This window comes from Mauremys reevesii, linkage group 1, assembly GCF_016161935.1.
Source record: "Mauremys reevesii isolate NIE-2019 linkage group 1, ASM1616193v1, whole genome shotgun sequence".
Lineage (NCBI taxonomy): Eukaryota > Metazoa > Chordata > Testudines > Geoemydidae > Mauremys > Mauremys reevesii.
This window is the reverse complement of record NC_052623.1, coordinates 231,407,310-231,423,222: the sequence shown is the minus strand read 5'-3', so window position 1 is coordinate 231,423,222 and position 15,913 is coordinate 231,407,310. Positions and strand designations below refer to the sequence as shown.

The 15,913-nt window shown below is 41.5% G+C and overlaps 1 protein-coding gene across 19 annotated transcripts in view; it reads right to left on the bottom strand.

The window, feature by feature from the left end:
* LOC120406051 (potassium voltage-gated channel subfamily KQT member 1-like) overlaps positions 1 to 15,913 on the bottom strand; it is an 819,762-nt gene that overhangs the window by 737,085 nt on the left and 66,764 nt on the right. For 18 of the 19 annotated variants that reach the window (XM_039540307.1, XM_039540238.1, XM_039540220.1 and 15 more), the window contains one exon: positions 11,791 to 12,383. In XM_039540307.1, coding sequence (XP_039396241.1) covers positions 11,791 to 12,194 — 404 coding nt within the window. In that variant the 5' untranslated portion in view covers positions 12,195 to 12,383. Of the gene's footprint in view, positions 1 to 11,790; positions 12,384 to 12,552; positions 12,699 to 15,913 lie in introns of all 19 variants that reach the window. The other variant, XM_039540231.1, reaches the window with a different exon arrangement.

The following is a 15,913-nucleotide window of genomic DNA, read 5'->3' as shown; positions in this document are numbered from 1 at the left end:
ATCTAAACTAGTCAATAGAAGATGCCGACCAGAGGAGTCAATAGAAGATGCCGACCAGAGATGCAAGATGCCTTGCATCTGAAGAAGTGGGTATTCACCCACGAAAGCTCATGCTGCAGAACGTCTGTTAGTCTATAAGGTGCCACAGGATTCTTTGTTGCTTGACCAGAGGGGTGTGATGCCCTCCCCTTCTGCAGAGTTGGGCTGGTCTGGTCTGCAGGGAAGCACCTATTGCTGCTAGTGATCCCTAAACAGGAACCAGTGGCCTGAAATCAAGCAGTTTAGGTGCCTAAGGGGTTTCTTGCAGGAATGATTTTAGCACCTGCATTGCTCCCCACAATATGGCTAGGGGCAGGGGGTGAGAGAGACTCTGTAGCCTAATGGTTAGGACACCTACCTTGTAAGTGGGAGACCCAGGGTCCAGACCCTTTGTTCCATTCAGTCTTCCATTATTTATCCACTACTTCAACATGAGAGACTGAGGGAGCCCCCACCTGAGAATATCCCATACCTCAGTGGTTAGAGCATACTCCTGAGTGGTGGGAAACTGCTGTTCAACCCCTCTCTGATGGGACAGGGTAGGGTGGGGGAATGAACCTAGGTCTACATCCCAGGTGAGTGCTCTAAATACTGGGTGGCAGCATGAGACCCCCCACCCCCTTCTTCCAGATGGATTTTGAATAGGACCCTATTCAGTAAGCATGCTCAGAGGCCACCTACTGCATCAGGCCCAGCATGCAACAGAGGCAGGTGAGAACCTATCCTCCCCTGGTTTGTGAATTGCTCTAGATCAGAGGTCCCCAAACTGTGGGGCACACACCCCAAGGGGGGCATGGAGGAACCTCCAGGGAAGTGTGGCAAAAAGTTTGGGGACTGCTGCTCTAGATTTTAGGTGGGAGATGGGCATCTGGATGCCTGGAGGGAGGCAGCACTGTGCATGCCTCATGACCTAAAACTTGAACCCAGAGAACTTTTACAGAGGAAAGTGAGGTGACAAATGAGTTTAAGCAGCAGCCAAGCAGAAATTTCATGGATCACGATGGTGTTATGCACAAGAACTTAGGCACCTACCTTTGGGGTTTAGGCACCTACATTACTTTGTGGATTGCACCTTTAGGGGCTCAGTCCTGCAATATGATAAGCATCTCACAGAATCAAACCTTTAAAGCTCATTCCTGGAAGATATGGCATGCCCTCCATTCCCATTGTGGGCACTGCACAAGTCACAGGATTGGGCCCTAAATCCCTTAAATTTGCAGCAATAGCAGATTAGTGTGTAAAGTTCTAAGGGAGACCAAATGGCCAATGACTTTCAAAAATGTTTTCTTCCGTATGTCTTTTTTTGGCAACAGGGAATGAAATACCACAGTAACTCAAATACTGTGGTGCAGTAAATATTTTTAATGGTATCTACTTTACAGTCTTTCCCATGAAACCAAAAATCATGTTTTTAAAAATGTGCAGTAAATGGCATACAAAAAAATTTCACCACAATCATCAATAACTCTAGCAAAACAAACTATGTGTCTCCATGGATTTAAAGAAGAACACAACCTAAGACTTGAGAGAATCACAGAGAGAGTGTATTTTGTGTTAAAGTATATGCATCCAGTAGCAACCTCCTCCGAATCCGTGACAATCATCCAATCAAACATGCCACCTTAAATAGTTAAAGGAACATCCCCTTTAAGAAATAAATGAAACTTCATTTAGCTTTTTTCCTAATCTTTTATAACTTTCCATAATAGATTTCACTTCTTTCTTGTATTGTTCTGAGATACCAGAAATAGAGCAGTATGCTTACACTTTGCTCAACCCTCTAGCATCTAAAGTCTGCTGTATCAGGGAGAAAAATCTATCAACAGACAGGTCTGCAACTAGCGTGTATGCCAAGTATAACTAGTACATTTCTAATTCAGAACACTTGGCAGCCCAACTTCTGTGTAAAAATTCTAAATAGTGTTTCTTACCAGCACAAGCAATTACTGAATTAAATCCTCTCTATGCAATACCTTAATGAAACGATTGCCACATTCAAATCTGAATTTTGATTTTGAAGTCATGAGACTCTCACATGCAGTCATATGCTCCTTATTGCTTTGAACTTTAGGTGTTATTTATGGTGTGCATATTACAATCACATCATTTGGGGACTCTTGTTAAGGGGAAATATCTGTCTGCACTCTAGAGATACTTGTTCCAAGGATCCAAAAGGGAATTAGAGGCTGCCCTAAAGATAAAAAATTACAAATAATGGGCTGCAACTTCCATTTACTGATAACAGTAAGAGAAACACTATGCTAATTTACTTGCTGAATGCTTTTAGCGGTGGTTTTCAACCTGTGCTCTGTGGACCTATGGGAGTCTACAATCTATGTCTAAGATTTCCAAAGGGGTCTGCGCTTCCATTTGAAAATGTTTAGGGGTCTGCAAATGAAAAAACTGTTGAAAACCACTGCTAAAAGTATCACTAAATGAGAGTTGTTACATTAGAGGTAGTCTACAGAAAGTCCACAAGGTAAGCCTTCTATAATTTTCCATGTAAGAACTATTTACTGCTAATGATTGGGGTCTACCAAATTTGTGTCCATTAAAATCGCGTCACGGACCATGAAATCTGGTCTCCTCCATGAAATCAGGTCTCCTCTGTGAAATCTGAAGGCAGAGTGGCAGCTGCTGGCTGGGCACCCAGCTCTGAAGGCAGTGCCACAGCCTGCAGCAGCATAAAAGTAAGGGTGAAAATACCACGCCGCCCTTACTTCTCTCCTGCTGCTGGTGGCTGCGCTGCCTTCAGAGCTGGGTGCCGAGCCAGCAGCCACTGCTCACCTGTCACCCTGTTTCAGACAGTGCCGCCGCCGCCAGCAGCAGCAGCAGAGAAGTAAGGGTGGCAAAAGCACAACCTCCTAATAGGCTTGCAACCCCCTTTTGGGTTAGGGAATACATTAACATGAGAAAAGTAAGGATGAATAGTTAAATACTCAGATCAGGAAAAGGCAATATTTAGGGTGCCCTAGCAACCTTAACTCTGTTTCATATTTATATACATTATGATACAGCCTTCAACTACTGGATCACATTATTTCACAGAATTTTTACAAAGGACTTAGATTTACATCCATTCCTTTTTCCTGATACACTTTCATTCTTGTGTACTTATTTTCAGTGTTATAATAATTCAGTATCTTTACTGACACACCTTTTAATCTTTTCTCTAAGGCATGTATTTAGGTGCCTAACTCCCATAGAAATGAATGGGAACTAGCCACGTACTATGCAATTTCTTCTCAAGCAGCAACTCAGCATTTATGGACATAGTCTGAAAGAGACAGTTAACTAAGCTAACTTAGTGGCAATCTAGGGCCTAAAATGCCATGCTACATGCCAACAAACGTTCATTATTATTCTTTGTAGTTATACTTGCACCATTTTACACCACATGCAACTGATTATTCCATACTTCTCAAATGACTATAAGGGTTTGTCTGACATACATGAAGTATTACTTCAGATGCTACACAGCTTGGTTGTGTCTAAGGTTGTGGAAAATCCTATCCCAAGCAGAGTTTCTAATACCCTGAAAAGAGAGAACAGCTGGAGATTCCATTAATTCCAACAGGGGTCTTGCTATGGCTGATCAATTTTACAACTCAGATTCAAAAGTAGATAAAAGTAGATAGAAAAAAGCTGATGATAAATTAGATGAGAAACAATATGTGATCATATAAAGTGAAGTACTGAAGGATAATGAAGATGCACCGGGTCAGTTAAATTTGTGCATACAGTCTTGGTCACTTTCTGACTTGACTGCTCCAACATGGGATCTTAAAGTTCTCTTAATATGGGTATGTCTACACTATCCGCCGAATCGGCGGGTAGTGATCAATCTATCAGGGATCGATTTATCTCATCTAGTGTAGACGTGGATAAATCGATCCCCGATCGCTCTGCCGTCAACTCCGGAACTCCACTACGGCGAGAGGCGGAAACAGAGTCGACAAGGGAGCGGCGGCCGTCGATCCCACGCCGCGAGGACGCGAAGTAAGTGATTCTGAGTCAATCTAAGATACGTCGACTTCAGCTATGCCATTCTCGTAGCTGAAGTTGCATATCTTAGATCGATTCCCCCCGCCCTCCCCCAGTGTAGACCATAAAAATATATACAGTCTGAGCTGGGGAGGGGGTTGAAAGGGAAAAAAAACCCTCCATAATGTGATCCTGTATGGCTTGATAATCCTAGAATGTCCCATCCCTATACCACATGAGGTCTGCAGTACAAAATCCCTCTGTTGTGCTCCTTAAGAGCTGTGTAGCTCTTACCTGACACGATACTAAAGGAATGAGGAGGGCCGGTGTTCATTTTTTTAATACACCTAGGTGAAGTAATCTGGGACGTTTGCTCTAAGAATAATCTTTTTATTATTTAGAATTTATACAGTATTTTTCACTCAAAACCCTTTTTGATTACTACTTAGACTCAGCATACCCCTGTGATGAAGGTATTGCAGTCATCATGCTGTAGTTTAACCATTTGTATAAAGTAACCTTTAATGTTCACAAGGTCACATAACAAGAAAATAGCATAGGTGGAAACAGAACCCAGGAATCTGTCACCTAGTCCTCTGCGCTAAACCCTAGGCCAAGCTGGGGTGTGAAGCTACCTTGTACTAGTCTGGTATGGACCAGCTATCCATGGGGACCCTGCTGATGCCTGTTAACCGTTTGTAAATATGCTTTGATCTAGTCCCCTTTCAAATAGGACTAGATCAAAGTTCATTAATGAACTCTTAATGCATGTCAGCAGGGTTCACATGGACAGATGGTTTAGGGCAGGGTAGTGCAGGGAAGATTCACACCCCCACTTGCCAAGAACAGACAAGAATTTTGTCTACCTTTTCATACAAACAGTCCTTGTTCTCTCTGCTGAGTGCCAATGTGGGTTCCAACCTGTGCTCACTGTACCAGTGATTATAATGTGAACATCTGTTCACTGAGAACTCAACTGAGGCCAAAAACTTCTTTCATATCTCCCCCAACAGACATTAAGTCGTCTTCACTACTGACTTGGCCCAGACTCAGACCAGTTGCCTACAGGTGAAAGGTTCACTTTCTCATGATAAATCCCTGAGCCATCCTGATGTCCCTTCCCCAACACCTCCATCTAAATTATTTTCAGTGACTAAGCCGACTGTACTAAACATTAACTCATCCATGTTGGAAAGTAACAGTGTCTGTGATAAGTTCATAGTACCATCAATTTCACATTTTTACATTGCTCCATAATACAAATAAATACAAATGTAAAAGGTTTCTGATGCAAATATAAACCTTGACTAAGAGTCAAAAAGGACCAGATTCTCACCCTTATATAAAAAAGGAACACTTCCCATGGAAATCTGCACATTACCTCACAGCAAGTTGTTGGGAAAGTGGTGTTTACATCCATGCAGGAAAGGCTACAGGGCCCTTGCTAAGCTCTCCTCCCTCCAGGGAGCCCTGGGAGGCTAGAGTAGTTAACGTCAGTCCTGCGCTCCTCACATCAGCTCCAGCCTGTGGCAGCTCCACCTGGGCGTCTTGTAGTATGGTTAACGAGCTGTACTGAGCATATATGCAACATTTGATGGGGAAAGAGAGGAAAACAGTAGGCATCCCCACAGCTCTCCCTGAGTCTGCCTGCTCCCTTCATGTGGACATAAAATAGTGCAGAGAGACCTCTGCAGGATGCAGTGGTGGGAAGGACATGGCACCTTGAAAGTACCTGAGTTTCTCCTCTATGCAAAAGTGTGTAGATACACACATGGAGGACCTCTTTATGTGCAGATCAGAGGAGTTGTCATCTGCCCATAGAAACAAGCTTAACTGTAAGTGAAGGATCTTTCCAATTTTCAAAAAGCACTGTTAGATACACAGACCACTGTGCATCAAACTTATCTTCACACTTGTACTCAACTTCTAACTTCTGTGTCTGAAACTAATGGGCCAAGCCCTGCTCTGATTTACACTAGTGTCAATTCCATTGACTTAAATAACCTGAGTGGAGTTACACCTGACTGACACTAGTGTGAGGGCAGAACTTGGTCACATATACGGTATATGATTACAACGTAGTGGTTCTCTTGGTTTAACTTTCCTTTAAGCTGGAGATGATCACTTTTCCACCATCAAAGTCTCTTATCTTCAAGAGACTATCTGTGGTGTACTAATTGCCAAGTGTAAACTGTGAAGTTATTCAAATATTTAAAAAATAAATTTAATATTTATTAATGCACTTCTATCTTGATGGCTGGCAATGTCCATTTTACTTTGAAAATCTCTGGTTCACGGGTAACAGACTACAGCAGTTCCCAAATGGCCATAATACTGGTTTAATAGCAGAAGGAGATCATCGTGTGTGTAAGAAACATTTTAGTATTGAATATGAAAGTTCTCTTTTCAATAGCAAACCGTTCTAAAGCAGAATACGTACGGGTTTCCTTTTGGTCAACTCTTATCTTAAGTTTCAATGACAGAAAAATTTTAATGAGACAACACAAGTGAATAAAGATAACAGGGTTTGACCCTCAACTCTATGTTAGGTTTCTGTAGTGTTGTTGCTATAAATGTCCTTGTTTTCCAACAGGGTGGCCACCATTTAGTAGTAGCTAAGAAATTCCAGTTAATGAAAATAATTTTATATCTTACTTGTTGTTAGGTGCAGCTCATCTCACTGTATCTGACGCAGGGTGGCCTCTCTATCACTTGCAGTCAGAACAGAACAGAATCCTTATCTCCTTGCCAGGATATGAACAAGCAACTAAATCAAAGTCATTTCCTTTTCTAGGGTGCACATATAGCAAAAACCACTTCCCCACCACCAGCCACAATTTTCCTGTCTTCATATTTGCCACCTGGGACTTCATTTTAGTGAGCCTCAGCTGCATCTATTTTCTGACCACTTACCCCTTCCCAGACTGTTTCTCTGCCCCTGAGACCTGCCATGAAAACTGGACTGTGCATTTGAATCCTAATGAAATGTCTCTCACCAAATTCTTGGGAGGTCCCCAAAGACCTGGACACATAGCATACCCTGTCACATAGTCTAGAACATTAGTCAGATAAAATGTATTGCACTATGCTTTGTGTTCATTGTTATCTGATTCCTAAATTGGGGTGGAATAATTTTGTCATTGTGGAAAATTGCCTGCCCTTATTTCTTTCCAGCCAATGGGCATGCCTATGCTAAATGAGATGTTTAAGAAACCTACCAGTATTTTAAATTATAATCCGGCCACTTGTTATTCAATCTGCAAACTAACAAAATGTTTCACCAGGATACAAAACATATAAGATGTCCCAATCATAGTTACAGGATCTAGCTGTCTGGATTTGCATAGTAACTTTAATTAAATATAATCTTCTTTCATTTTTTTATGCACATAGTAGAAAGTAATCAGAGAGATAAAAAGGAAAACTTTGGTGCAGAAAGGGGGAAACACAATACCCATGTCTTATTAAAGTGAACTTGTCTGCCATGCTACAATATCCCAGGGTCAAAATTATATGTCACACAACTACTTCAAAAACAAACTCTGAGGGTTATACAGTGCTATCTTAGCATGTGAGTGGGATTTAAGCAAATGCATACAATAGTTGAGAACTCAAATTCAAGCAAGGCACTCCTGTGTCTGGACTAAAGACCATATGGTCAGCAGCTGGACTCGAAGATATATTGATACCCAGTACTTTAAGGAGCTTCAGTGGGAGCAGAAAAATGGTTGGCACAAAAGAGAATCAAGACACCACATACTGTGCACCACTGCTATCTCTGCTGCCCTCTATTCTCCTTCTGCCCACAAATGTAATCTTTCACTCTGTTCATGAGAGTGCTTTCAGGGTTCACTTGCCCAAACAGTCCTTACAAATGTGAGAACTACTTGGGTAACTAAGGATTTGCAGGATTGGGATCTTAATTTGTAAGTACATATGTAAGACATAGGGGACAGGGATGGGAAAATTCATAAGCAAACCCATCCTTCAAAACTGTTGATCAATTAAGTTTCGGGTGTAATCATGTAGTTAGTTACACCAGTGTAAATCTGGAATAATTCCACTGAGAAAAACAGCTAACATGGATTTAATTAAGAAAAAAAATCTGTTCCGTTTTCTGGTTTTCTAACACATAGATTACAACAGTTTAAGGAGTAATTAGTAAATATCAAGTTTTTTGCTTTAAAAAAAAGTTTGAGATACCAGGGGAATTATAAATACTACATGAGACAGAAGGTTGTCATAGTAATTTCAGAATACAAGAGGGTTGCCAAGTTCCACAGAACTTGTGGTCACCCTGCTTTGTCTTTTTTCATAGTACACCTCTATCTTGATTATAACGCTGTCCTCGGGAGCCAAAAAATCTTACTGCGTTATAGGTGAAACCACATTATATTGAACTTGCTTTGATCCACCGGAGTGTGCAGTCCCGCCCCCCCTCCCCCCCCGGAGCGCTGCTTTAACGCGTTATATCCAAATTCGTGTTATATCGGGTCACGTTATATCGAGGTAGAGGTGTATGTGCACTTTTCATAGCTGAACTGGAAGTACCTGCCTTTTTTTATCTGACTCCAGTCCCATTTGGATATAAGTTCCCCACAGGTTTGTAAATGACTAATGTTGTCACTGTAGTATGTGGAGAATTTGAGGAGTTAATGAAAGCTGTGCATCCAATTCCCCACATTCTACACCAGGGGTCCCCAACACTTTGCCCGTGGGCAGGGGCATCTAAAATTCGGCGGCATTTCGGCGGCGACGCCTCTCTATGATGTCGCTTGCCGCCGACAAGCGACGTCATGGAGAGACGTCGCCGCCGAAATGCCGCCAAAATTCGGCGGCATTTCGGCGGATGCTCGACCGCCGCCATGGTCCTTCGTCTGACACCCGCCAGACAAAAAGTTTGGGGACCACTGTTCTACACAGATAGATTTAGTCATAAAACTTCAGTTACATACAAGGAAGAAGAAAGTTAAGATCCTAATGATCCATGTAACATGTGGATCACTTACAAATTAATTATGCCTATAATACATAAATGAAATGGGCAACATTTTAAAAATTTTGATATTCAGTTTTTATTCATGTCATTATATCCTTTAATCATATTTACTATTGTATGGTATATCTACACTTTGTAAAAATCCTTGTACTGTAAATGTATATACTATATGATCATGAGGGAGCTAAAGCACTTAGGTGGACACTTAGATGCAACTAATGTCTAAAGAATCGTATACAAGTTTTCTTTTAATCAAAGTAAGTACTTCTTAGTGAAAAGTTTTTAAAAGTGGGGTGAATGGGGGAATTAAGTGGTTTTTTGTTTTACTAAAATCATTATGCCACTAAAAAAAAAAAAATTTTCTATTAACTCCAGTGGTTTCCCCCAACTGCGGTCTAGTTTTTAAAAAAAAATCACTGCCACAAGCACAAATTAAAGGTCAACCTTAGTTTGCCCTCATCATCAGTATTTCATATCTCAAACACATTTTTTGTGAGACAAATAAATCCCAACCTCAAATAGGCTTAAACCATGACCATTCACATATTTAAATCTACACAAATGAAATCTGTTTAAGCCTTAGGCATGATTATATACTATAAGTATAGTCCTTGAAAGAGGCCCTATCCGTTTAGTTGGCAAAATTTCATGAATCAAAACATCATTTGATAAAAGCCAAGATAATCTTGAGGCAGAAAGGAAATAAATAGTAATAAGACTATCTACTTTATGACTAACAGAGGCATCATGGTTTACCCTCATTTTAAAACATTGCTGTATCTTTCTAAGTCTTTTTTCCAAAAAGTAGGCATTTGACACTCTCTTGCTTACTTGAAATGAGTGATGGTTTTCTTAGGCTAAGGAATGCATAATCAGGTCCTAAGAAAGCCCTTGAGACAAACACAAGAGCTATATGCTCCACTTTTCTTCATAACAAAGACTTTTTTTTTTTTCTCAATCTTAATCTCATTCCAGTCAATAGTGAAACTCCCACTTGATTCAATAGGGGCACGAACAGGCCCTTTACTGTAGCAAAAAGCAAATAATAGTTACTGTTAAGATATGTCCCATGGCAGCCCCTGGCAGAGATCCTCCCAGCCTGGGTCGACAGATAAGGACTCGCCAGGGCCAGCCTTACGGAAAATGGCATCCCGGGTGAACTTGTATTTTGGTTCCCCTGCCCCCATGGGTGACCTCCATTTCCCTTGGCCCCTATGGGTTCCTCAGGCTCCCCACCCCTCTCCTGTGCCCCTAACCCCTGCATTCTGCCCGCTTCACCCCAACCCCTGCACTCCCCTCCTGCATCTCCAAATCCCTGCACTCCCCTTCTGTGCCCACGTGGGGAAACTGACCTGGATGCATGGAGCAGCTGGCATTGCTGCTCACTCCCCCACTCCAATGCTGCCCATCCACGTGCCCCTAGGGGACTGTGAGCGGAGGAGCAACATCAGGGCTCCCTGCATCCAGGTCACTTTCCCCACCTGGGCTGTGACCTGGATGCATGGAGTGCTTGGTGTTGCTCCTCACTTCCCCACTTACAGCCCCCTAGGGGGCACAGAGGAACATTGGGGAGGCAAACAGTATCTGTGCATCATCACTGTCCCCCTCCCCTGTGTTCCTCCGTCGGGAGGAAGCAGGGAGAAATCTGGGTATCCCCCCACGCAGCACTCCCCTGCCAGCCAAGAGCAGTTTCTGATACTATATTGGCAGCACGCATTCTGCGCTGCTGCACAGAGCCCCCCTGACCATGGCACCCTGGGCAGTCGCCTGGGTGGCCCACCCCTAAGGGCGGCCTTGGGGCTCGCAGGACTTGTGCTACCACGCTAAAAATAGCCTTGTGGGCAGCATTTTTAAGTTTCAGCTCGGGCTGGAGCTTGGCCTCTGAAGCCCACCCCTCTCCCTCGGCTTCAAAGCCCAAGCTCCAGCCTGAGCTGCATTGTCTACACAGCTATTTTTAGCATGGTAGCATGATGAGCCCCACAAGCACGAGTCTGTTAATCTGGGCAGGGGGGCGGGGAGGCTCGCTGCTGCCCTTAAACAGCATGTGAAGTGATAACTAAACTGTACTGTCCTGGTGGATGCTATAAGCAGCTCAGAGAAAATATTAACAGCTGTATTAATTTGCTACTACACGGATAAATCAAAGCCTTCATTTCCTCTCACTGTGTACTGCACATGTGGTAAAATGACTAACTTGTTGCAAAGTTCGTATCTAATACTGATAACTTCAAGTTGTGTAAATTAATCCAAACTGAAATAAGAAATATAGTGTTCAGGTGTTTGTACAACAAGTTGACTTAAAAAATGGCTTGAAGTCAGTTGTGCAACTGCAGGATGAACAGTGCGCATCTACAGTTATAGGATGTATCTGACCAGAACTAAGTCTTACACATCTCCTTGTCTACTGGAACAATGTAAATAAATTAAGACAGAGATTAAAAAAAAGTGTGGTTATAGTACTGGACCTTTTTTGTCTTGTATATAGCAAGGATGAAGCACAGTAGTTGAAAGAGAAGCCACAAGTAAAAATAAAAACACTGGAGGACTCCAGTGAACTGCACTAGAAAAGTTAACAGGTATAGGGCCTGATCCTTTCTGGAACAAGTAGTTCCATCCATTTCAATGGGATTACTCATGTGAGCAAAGACTATCCCTGTGAGTAAGGGTGCCAGACTCTGACTCATAATACCCTGGTTTCCGGTAGACCATGAGTGCACAATTTCATATAGCTCTTACATCAGAAATTATGTGAAAGTATAGGTACTTACACAGTAAAATGGTAAATAAAACACTTCCATCCACTAGGCCTCTCCAGGAAGTTGTAGACATCTCCCTGCATGCTAGTTTTGGTTAAATAAGGGCCATAGAAACACTTGGTAGTGTAGGTCCTACGGATTTCACTTCCTGTCATAGGTTGGTTGCTGAGCTGGAATGCTGAATCCTTTGTGTCTTCCTCAGAGTTAGGGGGAATTCCTGATCCATTATTCACCATGGTATCTGGAGCTAGTGCCACTGAAGAATATTGCTTATTGTTTAAGTTCCCTGTGACTTCCAACAATCCTGAAGACTTCCTATGACCATTCAGACTAGCTAACTGGGAGCTGGAGCTTTGACCCTGACCACAGAGGTTATACATAGAGTGCCCACCAGTTTCACCATTACCACAGGACATTCTGTAATGAAGCACAGGTATTGCTAACCCTGATCAATATTTAAAATAATAAAAGAAGGTATTGTATGTCCTTTCTGTCCTGGGTGTTCTCCAATAACTGATAAGATGTCTTTCTGCCGTTATCCTGGAACTCCTCTGTGACACAACAGTGTGAGCCGCCAGCCTGTCACCTGTTGTCACTCAGAGGCTCTGAAATTAAATCAGAAGAACATATTAGACAATGGAAACACAAGAACTAACTAGACGGTAAGACTTTAGGAGGGGGGTGGAAAATTTAGATTCAATGTAATGGCAATTAAACAAAAACAGGCTTAAAAGTTACTAAAATAGCACAACACAAGTAACAGAAGCACCTTACCTTCCTCTTAGGTGATTCTATCAAATCATTTTAGATTCAGTGAATACAGAAGTGTCCTTTACTGCAGATAGAACTGCTACAGCTGCAAATTTATCAGTGCTTCTGTTTTCTGAGAGTCTATACATTGACTATTAGCTCGCTGTGGGCTAAAGCATAGTATACACAGGTTTAAAATATGGAGCTTTATTATTATGTTGCATTCTGAAAGACTTGGCTATGATGTCTACATTGTAGAACAATTTTAAGATTCAGAATGAGCAATTTCAGACATAAGAGGCCTGATCCTGCAATTGTAACTCCTGATGTACTCAGAGTTTTGCCCAAGCAACAACAACAACAACAAAAAGCAGGACTGGGACTTTATTATGCTCCTTTAACTCACAATTCTGGTAGATCTGTGTTGTTGCCGTGTGTTAAATGAAAGAGCTCGGGCCTGATTCTGTTTTGCTACAACAGCTTTATATTAATAGTAATGACATTGACCTAAGTGAAGTCCTGCTGGTGGAATAGTGTGGAAAATTTGGCTAATAAAGATTAGCATGTATTTCATAAGACAGACTTGAATAGCTATAGTCTAATACGTATTAACACATATCTACATTTATTTTATATCAGAATATAACAGTTTTGCAGGTGTTAGAAGTCTGTTTTCTGAAGGGACATTTTTAAAATTGCCTCAGTTCTTACACATGTCCATAAAAATATAAATATAACATTACAGGTTTTGTTTACCCTCACAAAAGCAAGGCAATATTCGAATTAATGCTGAAATGATGGTTAGAACTCAAGTCAGGATGCCTGTTATTTGCAGTTGATTTGCTCCTCTGGCAGAGGGGCCTCAAACATACCATCTGATCTGCTATTACCTCAGCATAACAGAATAATTTAAAATGGAATTTCAGCCTTAATCTCCTGGCTTTTGTCAAATTAAATTTATTTGTTTTGTTGCTAAGATCTCAGTGCATGAGTGAATAAATTGTCATTTAAATACTTCTAAGTAGAGCCTCTCTTCCAAGGTATTTCATGAAATGTTTCCATGGGGTAGTGGACTTGTTACCAAGTGAACAATTTTTTTTCTTGATGCATTTTGCCAATGAGAAAAATATCCTTGTTAATCACACTGCTGATGGGTAAATACTTCTAATCTTAATTTTCTCTAGCCACTTCCCTCAGTGCTAAAAAGCTGTGGGGAGCAATTGCAAATTTAAAGCAAGAAGCCTTTCAGTCCACCCAATTCACAAGATGAACCTACGTTAAACAAATATCAGAACTATTCTCACTCAGTCCAATTCAGTTTACAGGGCTTAAGGGTAACCAGACAAGTGCTACTAACAAAGGTCTGTTAACCAGAATTTGCAACCAAAGCTACATAAAAAAACATTTACTAGCGTGCTTAATCAAAAAAAGGGAGATTCCACACACAGACAGAAATAAAATGAAGAAAAACCTGAAACCATCTGGCAAGCAGCGCATACTCTCTCCTGTTGTACGTCCCTTTTCTCCTCTTCTCTGCTCTTCAGCTACATATGGCAGATTTCATAGGTGCAGAGAGAACTGTTGTCTGACTCTGCCCCCTAGCTTATCAAGCCCCACCCTTACCCATCCAGGGTAACCTCCCTTATATCTCCCTTGTCTGTTTTCCCTTGAAAGTAGGTGTGAGGCAAAAAAGGAATTAGGGACTCTAGTTCTGATGGTTTTATCATGTCAGAGAGGAGCATTTGTGCTTCTCTGCTATAATGTCATTAGCAGCAGACATAAGCAATAGTTTAGATGTTCACTTCTCCCCCTGCCCCCACCACAACCACCCATCTTTTCCTACCTGTATATAACTAATTAAAAGGATTAATAATGGTATTTCCTTCACAACCTTTTGAATTAAATTATGCACTGGTACAAGCTGGCTCTGTGCCTTTGCAGCAGTCTCTTATATTCAAGAGTCTAAGCAGGCTGCGTATTTTTTTTCACTGAAGATTTGGTGAAGCCAATAGCAGAGGATCATTATGTGTGCTATATCTAGCCCATGTCAGGATGGACTTATCTTTTTCTTCGTGCCTTTTCTAAACTAACACTAATTTTTCTTATTCCAATGGAAGGAAGAGAGCACCCAAAACGTAGACTCCTCAGCATTATGTTTCTCAGCTTGTTGCTGAGACTTGTGATCATGCCAGAAAAGTTGTAAATTCTGATTTTTTTTATTGTCTCATTTCTTTGAATGCGAAATCAGTTTCCCGTGGGGAGTGCCAGGAATTTGACTCAGAGGTTTTGCCCAGTATGTGCAAGATCACTTACCTAAAGGTGAATCAAAGAAACTAGAGTGGGAAAGGCCCATTACATCCACCCTCCCAGCAATGCAGGACTGTTGCCATTTTCCTTTGTTCTGTACCCCAGTTCTAAATGTTCCAAACAAGGAGGCTTATATCGTTTCCCTTAGAAGAATATTCCAGTCAAACACTTTCAGGAAGTTCTTAGTTTCTTATTTTCATCTGACTGCTCCTAGTTACACCTGTATGTATAACCCGAAAGAGTCCTTCTTGTTCTTAGGTGTGTACCATTTCAAATATTTGTACATGTATCATGTTAACTAGCCCTTAGCTATCTATAAGATAGCACTTACCTCTTTTCACAAGTCAATCCCTCCACAACACTGAATTTGTGTTGCTCTCTTTCATTTGCTTCTTTTTGATTATATAGTGTCCAGGTAGTGCTGAATGTGAACCATAGAAAAGGATTGTCACCTGCCTGAAACCATACATGCTTTTCCAGAAAGGTGGCCCAGTTTCAATGAAAAGTTTGAGAGTCTGTTGGAAAACCTTGCCCATGGCTTGGGTCTCTTACAACAGTTTTGCACCACACTGGCTTTCACTCACCCCTTCCACCTTAAACTCACTTTTGCCTTTATTAACATCCTCTATGATTTCTTCCTCGTCCTTTCCTATGGTAGTTTTCCAACTGCAACAATTATTATTGGTTGCACTCATCTCCAAACCCTCTCAAAAGTACTTGTATTTCTATTCCCACTTGCAGATTGTCCAGCAAAGTTATTCAGGAATAACATGTCTCCAAGGCTATGAAATAATTACTTTTGAATACCTCTGAGCATTTCAAAGCATTTTATAGACAAACTACACAACATTCCTGTGAGACAATATCCTCATCATTCTATAGAAGAAGAAACTGAGACACCAAATAATGACAGATCTCACAGTGAATATGTAGCAGCAATAGAACCCAGATTGTCTTGGACTGGGAGAGGAAGGATTGTCCAGTGGCAAGAGTGCTAACTTGGGCTGTTGGGAAATATGGGTTCAATTCCAGTTCCACTGGACTAGTCACTTATCTCTGTGCCTCAGATCCCCATCTG